The sequence below is a fragment of the Natator depressus genome, chromosome 5 (assembly GCF_965152275.1).
Source record: "Natator depressus isolate rNatDep1 chromosome 5, rNatDep2.hap1, whole genome shotgun sequence".
NCBI lineage: Eukaryota > Metazoa > Chordata > Testudines > Cheloniidae > Natator > Natator depressus.
The window spans coordinates 43,622,165-43,644,028 of NC_134238.1; the positions used below are offsets into that span (position 1 = coordinate 43,622,165).

Below are 21,864 nucleotides of genomic sequence, written 5' to 3' on the forward strand. Positions count from 1 at the left end.
GGATCCCCCTCATTATAGAAGAGTGGAATGGCTGACAGGGTGTGCTTTGTGTGATCTCCAGGACTCTGGAACTTGCTCCGTACTCTAGAAATGACCTTCTGCACATGCTCCAAAAGCCCTTTTTGATAGGGTTTTGCAAGAGAGTTGAGAGTATGTCCCCAGAACCCTGTACCTGATCCACTAGCTGGCTGAGCTGAGTTGGGTTGGGTTCATTTGTGCCTGATAAATGTTTGTTTTATAATGCTGTCAGGTGTGCTAAGCTGCTGTCAGACTAAGTGTCTGGGCACCTAGAGATCTATTATAGGTATCTTTTTAATTATGACTTAAATCTGAAGAAATAAAAATAAACAAAAGATAAAAGATGTCTTCCACCATGAGCAAAAATGTAACTTTGCAATTACCTAGACTCACTCAGCTTTACCTTGTTTGTGTAGAACAACAACATATGCACCAAGAAGTATCATCCTGCCCCAGGATGCTGCCTCGTGGGGTTGAGTTATAGGAGATTCCAATCCGGTAGCCTTTGCAGCCAGTGACGGTGGTTTCCCAGTAATGCCGACCACGAGCTGGCAGCAGCTCACCCAGGACAGATGGAATTCTATGAACAAAGAGAATACAGCAAAGCCAGTATTTCAGCATAGTGACTGCATAATGTTCTTTTCATCAATTATAGTCACGTCATGTGGCAGCATCTTATATTGCTTAGATATTAACTTCATCCTTCTCCTAACTGAAGCTTTTCAACATAAAAAGCTTAGTTACTTTTAGCAAAAATCCTCTGATTCTACCTGCACATTGTGGTAAACTCACCATGAGAATTTAAAACTATTAAACATTATAGAAAGCCTTATGATGTCCAGTAAAAGAGACACAAGGATGTAGAACAACATTTTCAAATGTGCCTGGTTGATTTAGAAGTCCCATCCTCAAAAGAGACTTAGGCATTAAGGGCTGGCCTACACCAGAAAGTTTTGCCACTTGATTATACTAGTACAGTTAGATTGAAAAAACCCCTAGTATGTGTATGGTTATGGTGGTAGAAAGGTGCTTGTACCAAGGTAGATTACTGAGGTTCAGGAAGCCAGACAGGCTATATCTGTATGAACACCTTCTATGCAGGTATAACTGCATCCACACTAGGGTTTATACCAGTATAACAAAAAAAATCCCATCCCTAACTGACATCGTTATACTAGTTTAACTTTCCTAGTGTAGACCAGTCCTCAGGAGTCACTTTTGAAAATGAGATTTAGGCTCGTAAGGGACTTGGGGGAAGTTTACACTTAAAACGCTGCATCGGTGCAGCAGTGTCGCTGTAGCACGTTAACGGAGATGCTGTAAGTCGACGGGCAAGAGCTATAAAGAGAGAATAGTGAATACTCCTTATGAAAAGAAAGTAAGATGAACAGCCATTTTTAACCATGGTCAATATGGCAATAAAATCACAAATCAGGTCTTCTTGGGGCAATTTTCAAGACAGAAAGGGTCTTGAAGAGTCAGAGAACTGAGTATGGGCCAAGACAAGGGCAGAGCCAGTCACTCCAGTATGTAACTTATTCTCTGAATTTTTATCTCACAAAACGTGGTGACTGGGCAATAAAATGAAATTCAGCGTTGATAGGTGCAAGGTAATGTAATGCACATTGAAAAACATAATCCCAACTATACAAAAAGCAATGGGGTCTCAATTAGCTGTTGCCACTCAAGAAAGAGATCTTGGAGTCATTGTGAATAGTTCTCTGAAAACATCTGCTCAATGTGCAGTGACAGTCAAAAAACTAACAATGTTAGAAACAATTAGGAAAGGGATAGATAATAAGACAGAAAATATCATAACGCCATGGTACACCCAGACCTGGAATACTGCTTGCAGTTCTGCACTTCCCATCTCAAAACAGATATATTAGCACTGGAAAAAGTACAGAGAAGGACAACAAAAATGATTAGGGGTATAGAACAGCTTCCATACAAGAAGAAATTAAAAAGACTGGGACAGGCCAGCTTAGAAAAGAGACAATTAAGGAGGGATATGATAGAGATCTACAAAATCATGAACAGTGTAGACAAAAATGAATATGAAGGTGTTATTTACCCCTTCACATGAGACAAGAACTAGGGGCCATCCAATGAAATTAATAGGCTGCAGGTTTAAAACTAACAAAGAAATACTTCTTCAGACAAAACACAGTCAACCTGTAGAAGTTGTTACCAGGATGTGAAGGCCAAAAGTATAACTAGGTTTAAAAAAGAGTTAGATCGGTCCATCAATAGCTATGAGTCAAGATGGTCAGGGACGCAACCCCATGCACTGGGTGTCCCTAAGCTTCTGACTGCTAGATCACTCGCTAATTGCCCTGTTCTGTTCATTCCCTCTGAAGCATCTGGCACTGGCCACTGTCAGAAGGCAGGCAGGGCACTGGGCTAGGTGGACCACTGGTCTGAGCCACTATGGCCATTTTTATGTTTTTATCAGTTTAATTTTCAGGGAAGGTTTCTCAGTGCAGCCTTAACCTCTTTACAACATTAAAAATAGTATCAGACTGACAGACATTGATATATTGTATTTTCTCTTTGATCTGGCCTCAATTTTATTATGGTGTCTGGATAAGCCAGTTTGACGGTTTTTTCATTTGAGGATACAATGTTTTGTTACCCATCTCTTCCTCTCTTAATATTAAAAGTTAGAATATAATATTTTTAAAGTGTATATTTTGATAGTATTTTGTATCCCACTCTCCCAACCTTCAAATATTGGTTTTGAGGGAGGGGAGTGTTTCAGTATTTTGAGCTGTAATGGACAGGCACGATACGTCTAATTTATTGATGTGAGCCAGCTACTTTGCACAGCTCCAGGACCATGGACTGTCACACATAAATTAGAATAGCCTTCAGGCTGCTTAAGCTTACACCAGAGACCACACTGTGATATGAGAGCATAAAGGTGGTTGTTTATGCCAGTTGAACCAGATAATCTGGCCCATTTCATCATCTATATCGACAGTGCCTAGCATATTGTTGCTAATATAATGTAAATCATTTAATTAATAATACAACAACAAATCACAACATCGGTGCTATTTTTTCTGAAACATTCCCTTGATACCTCTGTTTTAGAACAACAAAGGTGTTTTCTAAAGTTCAATAATAATTTATTATATGTTTTTTTAAAATCAACTGTCATGAGCAAATATCGCATGAGATAGGTGCTGTTTTATAAATTCAAATAATGAAACAAATTGGTGTGACCACAAAACAAGTACCATTTTAGGTTTGTAGCTGTGATTGTTTCCACTTCACAGTAGTGCTAAACTTGAAGCGCTATCCCATTCAGTTTCTAGAAATGCACTGCTTGTCTACACTTACTGAGGGATCGATCCGCGGCGATCAATGCATCGGCGGTCAATTTAACAGGTCTAGTGAAGACCCGCTAAATCGACTGCAGATCGCTCTCCCGTCAACTCCTGTACTCCACCTGAATGAGAAGCGCAAAGGGAGTCAACGGGAGAGCATCTCGCATCCACATAGCATAGTGTGTACCCCACAGTAAGTATATCTAAGTACGTCGACTTCAGCTACATTATTCACATAGCTGAAGTTGCGTAACTTGGATTGATCTCCCCACATAGCGTAGACAAGGCCTCACTGACTTATGCAAGATGAGGCAGATTCTTGCTCTCATTGAAGAGGTGTTCTGTTCCCTCTTAAAGCAGTTCAAGTCCAGTGTATCTTTATTTTTAAGGTGAATTCTCCACTTCCTTGCACCCTAAATAATCATCTACAGCTGTGTAAAGTGGGCATAAAATGCTGCCACTTGATTAAGCATTTTGCACCCACCTGGTGCAGGGGTAGATTATACAAGGTACAAGGCAATGAAGGCTTGACCAAACAGGTTTTGCACCGATTTAACTAAATCAGTAGAAAAAATAACTTAGTTAAACTGGTGCAGCCTCCTAGTGTAGACTCAGTTATACCATATCAGGGTGTTGCACCAATTTAACTAAATGTTTTTTCTACCATTTGAGTTAAATTGGTGCAAAAACTGGGTGTAAACAAGCCTGAAGAGTCTGGACCCATATGGAGACATTAGAACTTCCGTGCTCAGGATTCTTATACTTACCCAGTGAATTTGGTTCTCTCAGGAAGGCATATCACAGTTCCATCAGAAGACACTTGCAAAGCAGGATGAACTGTGTCACTCATCACATGAAATCTAGTTCCTGTAATTATTCACGATAAAGAAACACACACCAGTTCAGGGATGACTACAGTGCTAATTTGAAGTGAATCATAAAATACCAAACAATACAACATTTACTGTTTTCTAAACAAGACACAGCAGCAAGGATGAGTTTCTCTTAGAGAAGGGCAGAGCCTGAACAGTGCACCCTTCGGCGCAACTACTCTTCTCTTGAAATTCAGATCTGGATCTGAACATGGCAGCTTGGATCCATCTTATTTTCACAAAAGGAGGAGGTGGTGTATGGAAGCAGTAAGCCTTAAATCAGGGCAACACCTGTATCAGCAGTGTTTTCCCTGCTTCACTCTCCCACACATAAAATAATTATACAGCAGGAGCAGCAGTGGCTACCAGCATTGACAGCCAATTTTATTTTTGTAGCATTTTCTAGCATAACCATGAACGTTTCACAAAGGAGATCCCAGCAGTTTTGAACTTTAATAACTTTCTTTACTAAACTATCGTAATCCAGTTCCCCACTAGAATAGCACAATCATAAATACGGCCTCACTACATAGACTTCCAAGTGAATCTGCCATAGGTAATCACACACTCAAAAATAAAAATAAGACAACTAGAGATATGCTGGAAAACTGTATGACTACTTTACGTAGGGTTTGTTGCTGTGATTGTTCTCCACATTTCTTTACTAATCTTATTGCCACAAGCTGTTCTGCGTCCGTCAAAATCTTTTTCATTAGTAATGGATAATGTTATATCAAAGAAGGCAGAGGCTCCCAAGTGGTTAGGGTAGTTCAAAAACTCTTTGGGGCAACACAGAGATCCCTGATATTAAAAAAAGTTTTGAAGTCAATTATTTTTCAAAACACAGTTCTTGAAGTTTGAGCCTGCCATAATGTATCTTCTCCTAAAACACTGGACTACGTTGTTGTTGTTTTTTAAATCCACTTACAGACTTTTAGTTGTGTTTCACATCATTCTGAATAATTTTGAATAGAATCTTTTATTAGGAAATGTCTTGCCAAGGTAAAAAAAAATCCCCAAACATACCCAGGTAAGGCACACAAGGAGCTGAAATGCAAAGATCAGTTTCTGTCAACTGTTGAATTCACTAGGGTTGCATAGCTCTAACCAGGGCAGAACTTGGTATTGTTTTAGGAGTTTTACATTCATAGGAGTTGTACAAAATTCCAGAACCTGAAGAACATTGGACAGTTTCCAGTGGTTCTGATTCTGATTTCACTTACACCAGCTTTACACTGGCATAACTCTACTAAATTCAGCTGAGTTATTCCCAATTTACACTAAAGGTCAGTCAAATCAGAAACAGGCCCAATAAATATGTCACAATAAACTGGTTACTTTTGGAGACTAAATTTCAGCATTTTGGGGCAATTATGCCACCTTTGGGTGCCCTGCCACTCTACTCCATTGTTTTCATGTCAGAAAATGCAGATCTACCTTTCGTTGAGATGAGGGCGGCTTCACTCTGTTCACTTGTCCCAGATGAGTTGGCAGCTCTCACATAGAAGAAATAATTCACATTGGGCTGCAGATTAACTTGCAGTTCAGGCTTTTTTATTCCAGCAACAGATCTAGAAAAATTCAACAATTTTTACAATTGAAAATGCATACTAAAACTATCATGATCAAATTAAAATGATCTCTTATACAAACAGCTAAGCCATTTGAGCTACGTAATACTGTACTCGGATATTACAGTGATGGGCACTGTAGAAAAACCTGAGGTTGGATGGAAGCATAGACAGACAGACAGACCTTCTTTTCTTCAGATTACAGATGGATTTTGCCTTTTACCTATGACATTTTCCCTCGTTTTACTGGCCTATTCCTTTAAAATGACTTGAGTCTCTACTGCCTTGCACCTTATATAGTTATTTACACCTATGTAAATCAGGTGTAAAATTCAACTAATCTGATTTAGTAGCATTTTACACCCACTTTGTGCTCAGATTGCGCAGATGGAAGTAAGTATACAAAGTGCAAGGCAGTGGAGAATCAGGACCCCTACTTTTCATTGATCTTCCCAGTGAAACATCCAGGTTGCCAGATGAACGAGTTAAACAAATAGAACCGTCAATAAATACAGCTGCAGATGAGAACACATGGCTGGTATGACTGGGCTACTTAAATACAGATTTCAACTGTGAGTGGAAGATACCACTTTTCGAATATACATGAAAACCACACATATCTTATTCGGGGCTCTGATCTCACACATCATTCAGCAAAAAAGACCTGGCTTCCCCTCCCTAACTTTGCAGTGCACTTTAACTGGCTAGCTTTGCAAAATACAGCAGTAGGAGAACTGCCTTGGCACAGTATCCTACTTTGATTAATCCTGCCCTTTATGATTCCTCAAAAGCTCCTGCCTTCATATCTTCGACAGCTGGTGCCATTACACACTCATGGAAAACTGAGAGAATCAGCACTCACTCAATCTACTTCACAGACACTTTGAAGTGACCTTGAAGGCACCTGGGTTGCCTGGAAAAATAGGAACTTTACTTTTTATTTTGATGGAAACATATGGGCTGAATTTAACATTTTCTCACTTTCTGGGTCCATATTTTCAGAGTCCCATAGAATGCACGTACACCATTGCATGCACAAAACCTGTATCTGAGAGCCCAGCTAGCAGGTACCTGCACAGATTAGGTAACTTTGCCAACAAGTACCAGTCTGTACATGCCATACAGTTACCCAGTTTTCAAATGTAAGTGTAGGTTGTTGTCTGCAATGTGCACATGCGTGTGCACATTTTGGGTCAAATTCTGCCCCCTTCTGCATGCCTGTTCCTTCACAATGGAACCACATGGTTCTGTTGTACAAGGAGGAGCTGGATGTGGGGGACCCTAGCTCCGAACAAGACCTCTGTGTGCCAGCTTATGGAAGGTGGGAGGAGAGAGAGTTGGGGATCACCACAGCACAGAACCTCCTTCTCTCTGCTTGCTGTGTTGCGTCTAGATTAAAAAAAAAAAAAAGAAAGAAAGAAAAGGCTCTGCAAGTTTTCTGAAACATGGAGAAGACGATTCCTCCCACCCTGGCTCCAACTGTGCATCTCCCTAGCACATAGTCTGACGATTTAGACCAGCTGCTCGGTGTCTGAATATTGGACAGATGAAAATGGTTCCTCCAGGGGAAATGATAGAAACTCCCTCACTTGGGACAGTTAAAATGAGACCAGAATAGTCTCACTACAACAATTACTGCTCCTGCACCGACAGGGAGATGGAACTAGATTAGCCAATGAGTCTTTACCATCTCTAATTTCTATGATCCCACAGTATGTTTGACAGGCAAACACAGTTTGCTACATAAGTCCATTATTACTAATGTATGGAAACTGTTTTTCTGCAGATGTCCCACCAGAGAGCAGTACAAACTGAAGAATGATCAGTGCTCTTCCACTAGGATTTTCACATGCACATCTGAGCCTTGTTTAACAGTATGAGCAAAATCTCGCAGTCCTTACACGTTCCTCATGAAGGCAAAACTCCCTTTAACTTCAAAAGGAGCTTTGTGTCCATAAAGATTGCAGGATTGCACTCTGTGCAATTTATTTCACTTCTCCATTGTATGCGTTTTACAGTATCTTTTGTCATGAAAAATTTTAGAAAAAAAATCATTATGTCCTTCAAAGATGCTTCCAATCTGAGTGAACTTCAAAGGGTTGGGGGTTTTAAGCTCATCAGGACTAAGCCAAACCTCGTTATAGAAATAAGTATGCAAATCCCAAAAGAGATGCAGTAAATGCAGAATCAGGTAACCCAAAATTGATGGAGATTGACAGACTGTGTCACTATCAAGTAAGTGACAAAGACCCTGATTCAACAAGGTACTTAAGCATGTGCTTGCCTTTAAGCAGGTGAATAATCATATTGGTGGATTATCCCAGAAAGGTTTTGTGGGAGAAGTGTGACTAGAGGACGGATGACTATAGAGAGGGGAGTCTCATAGAGGAGAAAGACTGGTCTGAGTATAGGAGGAACATGGAAAAAAGTATGATGAGAGTACAAGAATACAAAAGAAGCACTTTGGAGGCAGGCTAAAGTAGAATAAAAGAAGCAAGGAAGGAGAGACAGCCAAGACTCAGGCAGGAATGGAGTTTTGCAAAGCTTTGAAACAAGTTGTCCACACTTACTTAAACTGGGAAGATAGCCTGGGACACTGTATAATGTCCTTGATACCCCAATGGTTTTTGCAGGTGAAGTCATTTTTCATAGTTCTCCATTAAAAGTTCTGTGATAGAAGCAGAACACACTGGAAAGGAGCCAATTTTGCTCAAGTAGTTAAAAGAATGAGTAGTTAAAAATAGAGCTACAAGGACACATATAGAAAACTGCTTGTCCTAATGAATGGGCAAAATCTCTCAAGCAGAGATTTCCTCTACAGAATGCCTTCCTGTTTTCCCTAAGAGATGCCACAAAAGTCACTGCCCTACCATGAAAACAGGTGGTGTCCTTTCCCCCCCATTGCAGAATAATTATATCATAACATTTGAGATGGCTTCTTAGCCTAACCAAAGGCTGTGCAACACGTCCATCTGAGTAGAGAGGAGAGCAAACTGCAACATTCACATCCTGAGTCAGAGCCAAACGCAGGGGTGTTCAGAGCTGCGGTTTGTGTTCAGAGTAGGATCAGCCAACCAGTTCAGACTGGGATGTCTCCAAGTCTGAGGATACTTGAATTCCGGCTTTGGGCCCACCTCAATATGAGAGCGTAATATTTTACCTACAGCGCAGATTTCATAGCAGCACAAAAGTTGTCTGGACTCAGAATGGACCTATCAGTAAAACAGTGATCAGGTTTGCCAGTAAGGTACTGTGCTTAGTAACCTATTTTAGCTAGCTTTAAGCTTCCTAAGAATACGAGCCCATCAATTTTATCTGAGATTAAGGCTTAAAAAATATCCCTGCTGGTGCCAACTAATGAAAGAGGATAAGCCAACAAGATAGACATTCATTTGCAACACTCAGTTAATTTCAGCCAGCTCCAGACTCACAACAAGCTGAGTCCCAAACAAGAAATGTCTTTGAATGCCTTGCCTTTTGGTCTGGCTGCTGGGGGAAGGGATGAGGTGGAAAACTGAACCAATGACACCCCCTCTCCCCCCTCTCCGAGCCATAGGCAATCATTTTTTTGGTTATGCTTTAGGTCAGCCCTCTAGTCAGTAATACAAACTTTAGAGTGAAAAAGGCATGATTACTGCCTGGTTTATGTGAGTATAAGGCAAGTATGTGGGAAGGGAATCAGCATTGTTAACATCCTGATGGTGCTATGGGAAAAGCCTGTTCCATTTCCAAGTACCTGTGATAAACTGTGATGCTAGATCACCCTTAATCTAGCAAAAACCATTGAACCCTGTAATTTCTGTCATGGAAGGAAGGGAAATCAATCTAACAAAATATGCTGAGTGTTCTGTTATATACTTGCTGTTTAAAATATGCCTGCACATTTTACAGACAATTGGAAATGTAAAAAGATAATTGTATTGTCAAAGCATGACATAACCTGGCCCTTTTCCAAGAGGTTTCTTTAGGTTGCATACTATTGCTACAAAACCTTTGACAAAAAGTACAGGGCATTAAAAGCAAAGGAACACAAGACGCTTGATGTTTTTTTCATTTTCTCTTTTGCTCCTGTTTAGAATGAGAAATCTAAGTCTCAAAGCCAGTGTCCAAATTTCAGGTATTATATTTAACAGTAACACTATTTGACTTTAAGCAGGAAGGAGTTACATTTTTCTTCACATTTAAATTGGTGAACAAAATTGTGTCACCTGACTGATGTAGCTCAATGCTCAGAAATTACCTAGAACACTGGAGATTTTCCTGAGTCATGAGAAATCTGATTTGTAGTTGTTTTTCGTTTTTATTCACACAACAGTTATATCCCATTTATTCCCATCTATTTCAATAAAAATTCTAAAAGGGTACTTTCAAATACAGTGTAAGCCAATGGATGACTTACGTATGTTAAAGTGTTCGGAATCCCCTCTGTATTTTAAATAGTTATTTTCCCTTTCAAACAATCCACCAATGAAACCCAACATCTAGAGCTGTGCTGACATCCTTGATATCTGTGGTGGGAGCTGAATGCACACATTTTGCAAGTATAGCACCTCACAGTATATCTGAAGACAGTACCGGGCTCTTCTTCAGTGAGTGCATGCAAATCATTTAGGCCCAATTTTTTTTACAAGCATTGCTTAATCTTGAATGGCTGTTTTGGGATGCTCATCTTGAGCCACCTTGGGCTGTCCGAGGTTCTGAGCACCTACAGGTGCCATACACTTCAGTGGCAGATGCAACTTCTCAGCATACACAAGTTTTCACAATGTCTCCACAGCACTGTTTGACACTGGACAACATTGTTATATCATTCCCAGACCTATTTGCTCGATGGAGACCGTACTTCTGAGAGTGGCCTCAAGCAAAGTAGTCCATTCTCTCCCAGGCTAGCGTTCCTGCCAGTAGATAGGTATAATATTGCATAGATACCTGAAGGTTCCTGTTGGCATCAGGATGCCAGCTGAAATCCACCACAGATCAGTGGTGCTGAGAGAAAGTTTTGCCAGTAGGTGGTCTATGTGAAAGGAGTTGGTGGTCTCAATCCAGTTCCTACTGGACAGGTGTCCATGTAACCAAATCATATTGGCAAGGCAATGGGCAGGGATGCTTGCCCTGCTATTCTACGCACAGATGGAAGATTTCAGTCTCTAGGGGTGTCAAACTCACACTGATCACAAGGATTAAATTCACTCAGGAAAACACAAACACAATTATTTCCACTTCTTATGAATTCACAACATATTAATTTCTGTGTCTCAGGTTTCTCACAGTTTCTATCTGAACAGCCCACACAGCTAGTCCCAGGACTATATTTCTCAACATTTTCCATCTTCCACCCACAGCTCCATTGACTTCTCCACCCAGAAAAAGCAGAACTGTGAGAAAACAGCAGAGGTGTAGAAATCAAAAGAAATATTTCAAGCCCACTTACCCTGGAAAAGTATTAAAGAAAAGCAAGGATGCGTGAGGAGGAGCTCCATGAGTTTACACACAGCCAGTAGGAAATCTTCAGCCACCACAATAGCAAGGTTAGGGACTGATTGTTGTCAGAGGACTAAAAAGGTTCTGCACTAAATCATCCCTCATGCAGGTGAAAAGTTGAAAGGGGGGGACATTTGGGGAAAAAATCTCTGTGCCAATTTCTTTGCAGAGATTCCCCCAAACTCTCCCACTGGGGAGTGGGGATTGTCTCCACAGGAAAGGGTGTGGTCCTGTGCACATACCTGGTGGATCTCCTGGAACCTCCAGGAGGCCACAACCATTTGCATGTAAGCCCTGTATCCTTGCACCTGATCCAGCCCCCTGTGGTACATTGGAGAGCCCTCCTTTTCTGTGGTGGCTCCCCAGAAGGATATATGCAGAGAAGTTTATGTAGCCTAGGACCGTATTACCTTTTCCTGGCAAGTTCCATATACCAGCAGGAGTGTGCAATTTGCATCCTCTACCCCCCAACTTGCCCACTACTTCCCATGTCTCCTCCCTCATTCTCTGCTCCCTCCACCATGCCCAGGCCACCCCAGCAGTTGTATTAACTATCCATTGGATCCCCATTGGTACTGCAGAAGCCCCTTTCAAGGGAAATCCAAGAGGCAGGCACTAGATGGGGAGTCTCTGGGCTTCATGGAGCTGGAGCAAAACAGGATGAGACTAGAGATACAGGTTCACTGTGTAAATGGCCTGTGCCTGGCATATCCCCAAGATCTGTGGTGTCTGTCAAACGTACTCCCTGTTTGCTTTTATGGAGGTTCCCCATGCCTCCAGTGGAAAAATTCAGAGGAAACTGTAGGGGAGTCCCACAAAGTTTCCTGGACCCTACTGTTATGTGACCATATACTCACCAACCCTCATCGGGCCACTTATTATTTGGGCTATGTGCAAAAAAAAATATTGCCAGAGGAATATCCTACTTTAGTACAGAGCATTTTCCAGTTTAGTCTTTTTTTCCTGATTTTTGTGAAAATAAATGGCGGTTTTCTTAGGTTAGAAACTATTATATCAAAGGAGGCAAAAACCTTTCTGAAAAATTGGGAAAATCTCACTGGAGCAATTTTGACAAATTTCATTTTTTGTCCTTTCTGAAATTTCACTCTGGTCACAGTGAAAAGCTATTTTCTACCACAGAAAGGCCAAAATATCAATCTGATTCAGTAATATATAGACACATGAACATTTCAGATTTTGCACAGACATACTTGACAATGAGGGTCAGTCAATTCTATCATTTTGTAGGCACAATTATCTTCACACAAGCAAACTGCTCCACACTGAACTTATTTTGCTCACCGATGACAGAAAACTGAACATTTTCAGCTTTGCTGTTGAGCAAAATAAAGGCTATTCCAATTAATTGTAAGTAAACTTGTATTGTATAGTCAGGAGCAATCACATTTTGCCTAACTGAAGACAACATTGGCAGGAACTGAAGGTCCTCATAAAATGTGTATGAAACTGAGCACACTGCAGCTGCCCGCATACAAGGGACAGCCATGCAGAACTCTTGTTCAGATTAAGACAAAGCATCTTGTGCTGGCACATTTAGTCTTTGCAGGCCTCAACTCCCTATTTAAAGATCAGAAGGAGCCATGGTCTACATTGCAGAGTTCTGGGGGCTACATTTGGCACATAGGTACTGACTTTTTTTGCAGGCTATTTAAATATTCTTTTAAAATGTATTTATCCTATTTGTTTTTCCTTTTCCTTAGAGACTATCACCAACTGCCTCTGTGTGTCACCTAATTTGTTTCTGTTATTTTTAAGAACAATTAAACAATTCCCCCAAACGCCTTTGGGCAATGGGCTCTTCCCTCTGTATAAACCTCCATCTTCCTTACTGTCCCTGCATCATGTGGGGTTGGAAGGTCATTGGGACCTGGGGGTTTTTCTCGTTCTCTCTGTTGCCATCCTTTGGGCAGGTACAAGAGGATAGAAAATGTACTGATCAGTTATGGGGAACACACACTGAAGTCAGTGCAGTCTGGGACAGTGCTTATGTCACTGGAACCTGTCTACTACCCTCACCTGACCAATATGAGCCTTGATATGGATGATGAAAACATATATACTCAGCACCATCATTACTGTGTTTGAAGTGACGGATGGTAAGCCAAGCTGGGTGGGAAATGGTTTTGCCATCCCATGAACATTTGATATTTCAAAAATGGACCCATTCCATATCAGGATGAAACAAAGACCCTTTGAGGTGTTTTGGTGAAAAACCAGAGAGAAATAGCTAGAGCAGTCACTTGGGACATCAGCTACCCAGGTTCAAGTGCTTGCTCTGCCTGATTCAGACCAGGGACTTGAACCTGGGTCTCTGACATCCCAGGTGAGTGACCCTCTCACTGGACTATTCTGGGGTGGATCTCACTCCTCACCTCCTGAAATTCCATCCTGGACTTGAGAAACTTCTCCCAAAAGTTCAGCCAAAAGCAGTACAAAACGTTTTGGTTTCAACAAATTGGAATTTTCTGACCAAAAAAAAAATGTGTCAAAAAATTCCAAACCAGCTCCAATCCAAGAGTTGGTTTGTGTTAGTGTGTGGGAGCCTTTTTTGGGGTGGGATAGGAAAGGTTATTTATTAGTGATGATTAATTATTATTTATTTTCCTAGGAGAAGTGGTTTATAAGTTGCATGCACTCACAATTTGGATACGCCTGTTATTGTGATTTTTAGAGTACATGCATTATTAATTATTATTATTTGCATTGCAAGAACATCCAGAATCTGAACCTACTCAAGATCTGGGGCCCCATTGTTCTGGGTGCTGCACAAATACATAGCAAGCTAGATCCCTGCCCTGAGGATCTTACAATGCAAGTTTTTTTGATATAGCAAGATGATTTGCACAGACAGATCCCTGTGCCAGCACAGAGCCCGATTGAAATTACCAGGCATTCCACCCACACAGAACTCAATGATGGATCAGGTCTTAGGAAAGCTTACAATCTAATTGTAAATCTTACAATTTAACACAGGAAAGCTCCATACCAACAGCGTACTAATACTTGTGATGTGTTTAAGAAATCACATGAATGAATCCTTCTGCTACGCTCTAGTAATGAACCCGCACAACAGATTTTCAGGTCTCTTAATTCTTTTTTTTAAAACAAACATACAGACTTCCTAGCCCCTGCCCTTTCCTGAGCAGCACAAGTGCACTGGTTCTGCTGGGGGAGGAGGAGGAGGAGGCGGGGGGGCTCCATAGCTGAAGAAGAGAAGGTAGAATTTGCCCCTTAATGTCTTTTATTTCCCAACTGAGGGCTAGCTCAATGGAATTTTTTCCTGAGTAAAGACTGCTTACAGACTTCAGGTTTGGGGCTGAAGTAAATGGGTTCATTAGTTTAGCAGAATAAAATGACGATATTTATAGTTTCCCCACATCTAACCTCAGAGATTAGCATCTGGCCCAGAAGCTGATTTTTCTTCCTTATGTAATTCAAGACAAACAAAATAATCTCTTATATAATAATCCATGATCTGGCAAGTGCTCCTTAATTTCTCTTTAATTTCATCTATCCACATTTCAAACCTTAGGGACTGACCTGAGACCCTCTCCTTCAGGAGAGTACTGTCTGCAGTACTCCAGTGTGAAAGACTTTGTTGCTTCGGGGTTGGCTGTGCTCCATCGGATGACGGCAGTGTCCCAACACACAGTACAGTCTTCTGCCTTTAGTAAGGGGGTAGAGGGTGCTGTGAACACAATGACGTGTTAGCTGTACTATGAAGCAATTGCAATGTATATGCTAGGCAGATTGAAATGAAAAGACAACCACAAAATGTACATGTCACCAATCCTAAAAAAACAATAAACTGAATTAGCATAGAAAGATCATTTTTCCACAGATGGAAATAATGTATGTGGAAACAACTGTAAACAACAACACTATAATAATGTTTTCCCGTTATCTTTTTTGGGGGGGGGGCAGGGGGGGGAAGAGGACACTTTACTTTACCCATCTCAAAGCCACAGCTTCCACCAAGTGGTCTCAATAATACTTGGTAATTTATAAATATTATTTCATTATGAAGCATGTAAATATCATCATCATATTTTACCAATAGGGAAATTGAATAATCCTTCTCATCCTGCAGAGTTTAAATGATCTGACAAAAGTCATCCAGCAAAGTAAATTTCAGAACATGGATTAGAACACAGGCCTCCTAAACCTGTGCCTAATCTGCTAGATCACAGTGCCTCCGAAGCAAGTCACAAACTCTGATCGTCATCTGTCAAATGAAGCTAATACATAATACTTATCTAATTACTTGCCATTATTATAATGTATTATTCGTATCACCATAGTGCCTAGAATCCCCAGTTAAGATCAGAGCCTCTGTGTGCTAGGTGCTGTACATATACATAATAAGAGAAACCCTCCCGCCCCCCAAAAGAGGTTACAATTTAAATAGACAAGACAGAAAAAAGGTGGGGAAAAGTAAGTATCATCAGCATCATTCCCATTTTACAGATGGGAAACTGAGGCATGGAGTGACTGAGCGACTTTCCCAAAGTCACACAGTGAATGTGTGACTGAGTCAGAAATTGAACTAATATCATTCCATTCCAATGCCTCAAGTACAAGTCATGATTGGGGACATTTTAAATTCTGTGTTTTCTCAGATTTCACATATGGTAAATACATTGCTGTCATTTTACAGGTAGTGAAACTATTTGACTTGCCTATTATCTAGTGGATGGAATCAGTGAAAGACTTCTCTACATTTCTAATAGCATTGTCTGGTTAATACCATCTCAGGAACTGAGATCTAATCTTTAAATGTCAAAATATACCTACCAGTTCTAAAAGTGGATTTGTGACTCGGTAAGCTACATCCTGTATAGTTCACAGCCATGACCCACACACCATAATAGCGATCTGGCTCCAGGTCTTCCAAAATGCAGTAACTCTCCTTCACTGTAACTCTGTATTCTTCCACCAAGGCTAGTACAAGCATACACATACAGGTCATTAGAGAAATGCATACCTGTTAGAAACAATTTGTATGGTTTAGGGTCTCTTATATAGACCAATATGTAAACAGGAGTCGATCATATCAGGGCTTGTATACAATAGGCCTAACGCTTGCCACAAAAATATGGTCAAGAAGGAACTAAATGAGTTCTGCAGAGTAAGAAGATAATTTATTTGTGGGCACCAGGGGTGCTGAAACCAGGGATGCTGTAGCACCCCCTGGCTTGAAGTGGTTTCCATCATACACAGGGCTTACAGTTTTGTTCAATGGCTCTCAGCACCCACACTGTACAAATTGTTCCAACGCCACCATCAAATGTAATTGCCATTTGGCCTTTTATTGCACACTGCATTTCTGGAGATAGCTAAGCACCCCCTCAGCTAATTAACGTGGAGGTATTCTAGCTCTTAAATTGCTTTAACTCTTTACCATTCACTCTCAAATAAAATGGCAGAAAAGCAAAGTTAAGTTACAAAGGGATTACTACAGGCAAATGTGCTAAGTTCTTCTTGCAAGGCATTGAGTAGAGATGGCTGAGAAACAGAGGGGGGGTTTTACTGTAGGAAATTTAGACAAAAATGACTTTTTGTTTGTTTGTTTTCCACAGAAAATTTAGACTTTTTGGCAATGTGTCACAAACCAATATATTTCCAGTTAAAATGGTGCTGCAGTGCCTCATGGGAGTTGTAGTATGGGTGCCTTATGCTCCCGTTCTTCCCTGTGGGCTGCTTTCTGGGTGGACAACTCCTTCTCCGCTCTTAGTAAAGGCGTGAATCATAGGAATCCCTGTCTGTGGTGCATCATGGGAGATACAGTCCAACCAGAGAGCCTGGCCTATAAAGGAGAATGGAAGTGTAAAACACCCAGATTAAAATTCCCATGAGGCACTGTGGCACTATTTTGAAAAGAAAAATCTTAGCTTTTGGGCAAAATTGAAAACCTTTTGGTTGGGGGCATTTGTTTTTTCAATTACATATTGAAATTTTCTCCTGAAAGTAGAGACAAGATGGGTGAGGGAATATCTTTTATTGGCCCAACTTCCGTTGGGGGGGGGGGGGGAGGAGAGAAGCTTTCAAGCTACACAGAGCTCTTCTTCTTCTGCAGAGCTCTGTGTAGCTCAAAAGCATGTCTCTCTCTCTCTCTCTCCCCAACAGAAGTTGAGCCAATAAAATATATTACCTCACCCACCTTGCCTCTCTAATATCCTGGGACCAACATAGCTACAACACCACGCCTGAAAGCAGACATTTTCTCTGGAAGACTTTGTTTAATTGGAAATCCAATTTTCCACTGAAAAAAGTTCTGACAAACTCTTAGACCAGCCCTAGTGCTGAGTGCCCTTAGCTCCCATTGAAGTCAAGCAGAGAACAGAACATTCAATACTTTGAGGGACTGGACCCCAAATTTTTAGTAATACCTCAGTTGTGAATCTTGGCTTCATTTCTGTCTTGTGTAACTAAATCTCTCAGAAAGGAATTTAACTCGCTACACATCTTACAAATAATGCTGAAGCAACATTCAAATACTTTAAATAATTCTTATTACTAGTCTGGTTTTTTACTATACAAACTTCTTTATTGCACTTCAAATTCACATATTTAAAAAGTAAAATGTTTTGTTCCATTTTGAAAAATCTGCACCTGTGTGTTGAAATGTTGCATTTTTGCTGAGTTCTTCCTGCTTTGTTACCACCGAACACATATTTCCAACTTGGGAGCCTAAATCCAGACCCCTAAATCCATAATCAGGCACCTGATTTTTGGAGGTGGAGATCTGTATCTGCAGCTCCCATAAACACAAATAGGCACTACAGGAGCTCATCACCTCTGAAAATTAAGGAACCTAAATATGGGTTTAGGTGCCTAACATTAAGCACTCGAGTTGAAATGTTTTGGCCAAAATATTTAGCTATTATTCTATTTTTTAAAAAACGTAACTCACGTTCTCCTCAGTTATCTGTCCTTACTATTGTTAATATTAACTCTTCAGGGTCAGTCATATTGTGCTCTTCCCTTTCATGTAGCAGTATCTCAGCCACGTCTTTTAAGGATCATTTTAGATGTAATTTTATTTGAGATGCTGAACTAATGTTGGTGAGATGCGGGTTCAGTCACATACCACTTTGATCTTTGTTCGGTTGAGGTTCCTCCATGCAATACACCTGGAAGCAATCAATGACGTCCCCTTCACTCACAGTCCAATAGACTGCAATTGATGTGCTTGTAGCCGAGTTTGGTTCCTGAGGTAGCAATTTTGGAGTCTGTGGAACTGGAAGACAGACCTTGGTAGTTATTTATACTGCTTGTATTGAACCACACCGACTCCAGCTATGCATGTCATGAGGCAACCAGATGGTTTATTTTCCCTTAACTATGAATACTTGAGATGACAGCCAAGCAGTTAAGGATTCATTAAAATAAAAAATAGGGGGACTATTTCAAATAACTGAATAAGGACAATAAAGATGCAATTTTAGGCCAATAAGTTCATATCAATTAGGGATGGGTGAATCAACTGCTAGGAGTGAAATTCTCTGTCTGATTCACTACTCCCATACAATTCCACTGATCTGAGTGGGGTTGGCATAGGTGCAAAGGCTGACAGAAGTTAGCCCAATATTTGTCAAATAGTAAAAATATCAGTGCTATCCAGCTAGGTGAATATTCAGCCCATACGCAGCTACCAGTCTCTAATGGTCCATCTTCTCAGCAGCAGCAATTCCCAGGCTTATGGGTGTTCAGCTAGTTGTTGCTACATGAGTACCACTGAACTCCTCCTCAGACAGCATGCCACAACCAGCAGCATGTGAGCCCCTGGCCTACCTCCACCTCTTCCAAACCTCCCATGAGGCACCCAGAGAGACACAATGACAGTTCTTGGTAGGCTCAAGGATTGAAGCCAAACCCTGAGTCCAAGAGGAGCCAGGCACAAGGCTTCCAACGCCTGGAAGGGCTAAATACAGATTATCAGTCTAGGCAGAGGCAACAGTTATACCTACAGAGGGGTATGTTTGGATCATATGCATATTTGGAGGCCAGAGTATCATCCAGTTGATAGGACCCCAGATAAAATAATCCTAAACCCAAACATTGAATTGATCACCAAGGCCTAATACTATCAGGTGAAGGCACGTAAGTGTTTTGTTCCCTAAGATGGTTTAGAGCTTCCTAGCTCTACAGGTGCAGATTTCCCTTTTCTGCACAACTGCATCTAGTCAGAATCAGAACTTCTCAGCAGCTAATGATAATATCCCATCCTGCCCATTCTTTTCTTAAAAAAAAAAAAAGACCATCACACAGGTCTACAATCTGTGATGCAGACAACATTATTCCAGCATTAGAGGCATGATGTAAATGATGCCCTCGTGGGGCTGGGAAACCATTGCCCATTCCTCAATCCCCATCCCTTACCCACAGTGGCAGTTCTTAGGAAATCTATCCAATGATTTGCTTCCTTTCAAACTAACTGCAAGCCTCCTCTTCAGGGAATGGTAAAGTGGGTCCTTCCCCACCAGCTCAGAGTCCAGTCAGCCTTAGGAGTGCCCGTGTCACTAACTTGCTTTCTCCCAATCTAGATATTAATAGATAGAGGCAGCCTGGGTCTGCCCTTTGGTGATATGGGAACCCGCGTTCCACCATTGAGTCCTGTGATAGCTTTAAGTTTTAAAGGTACCAGCTATGTACTGCAGTGTAGTAAAATGTCATGGGCATCATTCCTTCCCCTGTCCTTTCCCCATGAGGCCTATTAATCTTAATAGAACAGAGTGAGTCCATGTGCTCAGGCATCTACTACTTTGTAGTGCACTCTGAGGCATAAATTCTGCTGAAGCCTCAAAGTGCCTCTTATAATTTAAACTGTCAGATCAGAAAGTCCAGCAGGAGGGTTACTATTGTCGGTTGCACTGTATTAGAGAGGGAAGCAGGCTGCCTCTTGGGAGAGCCTATTTTTGCTGAACTGCCCTGGCAGCCTCGGTCTGCCCTGAACAGAGAAATTATAACAGGAGACCAACCAAAAAGGCGAGTGAAACACGTGTTCATAGGAGATACTACACTAGAGCTAGTTAGTGGGAAGTGGAAACCTACTGAAGAAAGGAGCCAGGTTTCAGAGGCAGGATTGGATGTACCCCACTGCCAGCCAAGGGCAGAAAGAGTTAATAAGATTCCTTGGAATCTAGGAAAAGTACCTGCCATACCATGAAGACATTGTACAGTCTGTCAGTTCTAGAGGGAGGGGTGACAGCTGGGCAATAGGTCTTTAAAAGAAAGGATGTGAACTATGGGAGAGGCCATTGCTCCCAGAGAGGAACAGACTCCGCTTGGACCCGATGCTAAGTGGGCTCTGCCCTCTAGGGCTCAGAACTTAACACCATGAAGAGTGAGAGACTGTGTGGAGTCTCACTATTGTTGAACTGTTCCTTGGATGTCCAGAGATGTTTTGTGGGAAGATAATCCTTTCAGGGGGTAGACATAGAACTCTGCTTGAGCTCTGCAAGGCTGCCATACTTTGATTTTGAACCCTATATCATCTGACACCTTGTGACCTGATTGGGGATGCCACAAAGTCCTCTAAGATTTGCATAAACCTTAGATAAGCAGTCAAAATAGAACCAGCCCTCATGAGATTGTTGTTTTGCAGGATTATGAGTCAAAGGAAGACAAAACCATATCTCACCATTAAATAGTCTGATTGCACCAAACAAAAATATACACTGTTTTTTAATTTACCCAGTAAATTTCCATGTTACTTGGATTCTATAAAGATCCAAGCAGAAAACTTTTGCTCTTTTCAGTTCTCTTCAGACTAATGATGATGATCGCCTGTGTCATTAACAAAGTAGATGCTGATGCTAGCTGTTTTCCTGTGGTTTATACAGAGAGCTACTGTAAGATTACATCTGCCTGTCATTGAAAAATTCATCCCTTTAGTTGCTAAAAGCAAACCAGATTTGGGTTTTTTTACTGCATCTAGAAGAGCCTGTCTTCTAATAGTGTCCAGTGGGGAAATTGTTGTGGGTTTTCAGAAGAGTTGTATGGGAACCAGAATTCCCATTTAATGGGAAATCATGCAATTTTGAAATTTGTTTCTGTTCCAAATTAGAATGAAAACAACAAAATTCAAAATTCCCCAAACAATGAATTTTTTTGAAAAATTGTTGTTTCAAGTCAATCAAAGCATTTAGTTTGTATTAAATCAAAAATTTTCATTTCAATATCAACTTTATTTTTTATAATATAGAATAAATTTCAAATTGAAAAGTCATTTCAAAACAGAATATTGATATGTTCCCTTCAGAAAATGTTGAAATGGAATGTACTGACATTATCAAAATGCTTCATGTCGAGGCTTTTTTCCTGAGATAAAATTTAATCAAAACTGACAAGTTTCCACGGAAAGTTTCAGTTTCAATGAATGGCATTTTCCAATGGAAAAAATAATCCATCAAAAAAATTTCTACTAGCTCTAGTTTTCAGTGACATGAAAACGAAGCCAAGACCACCCAAACATATAGCAGTCCATAGAGGGGTTTTCATAAGGTCAGTGTAACGTGGAGAATGGTCAGTTTCCCCCTCCTTTCATAGTACCCCTGGCAGAAAGTT

The 21,864-nt window shown here is 40.8% G+C and overlaps 1 protein-coding gene across 1 annotated transcript in view; it reads right to left on the reverse strand.

The window, feature by feature from the left end:
* Positions 1-21,864, reverse strand: part of CMYA5 (cardiomyopathy associated 5) — a 38,200-nt gene that overhangs the window by 1,242 nt on the left and 15,094 nt on the right. Inside the window, exons 6-11 of the mRNA XM_074953771.1 lie at positions 18,386-18,535; positions 16,090-16,236; positions 14,836-14,983; positions 5,660-5,793; positions 4,118-4,217; positions 422-598 (exon numbers count right to left, since the gene is read on the reverse strand). Coding sequence (XP_074809872.1) covers positions 422-598; positions 4,118-4,217; positions 5,660-5,793; positions 14,836-14,983; positions 16,090-16,236; positions 18,386-18,535 — 856 coding nt within the window. The remainder of the gene's footprint in view (positions 1-421; positions 599-4,117; positions 4,218-5,659; positions 5,794-14,835; positions 14,984-16,089; positions 16,237-18,385; positions 18,536-21,864) is intronic.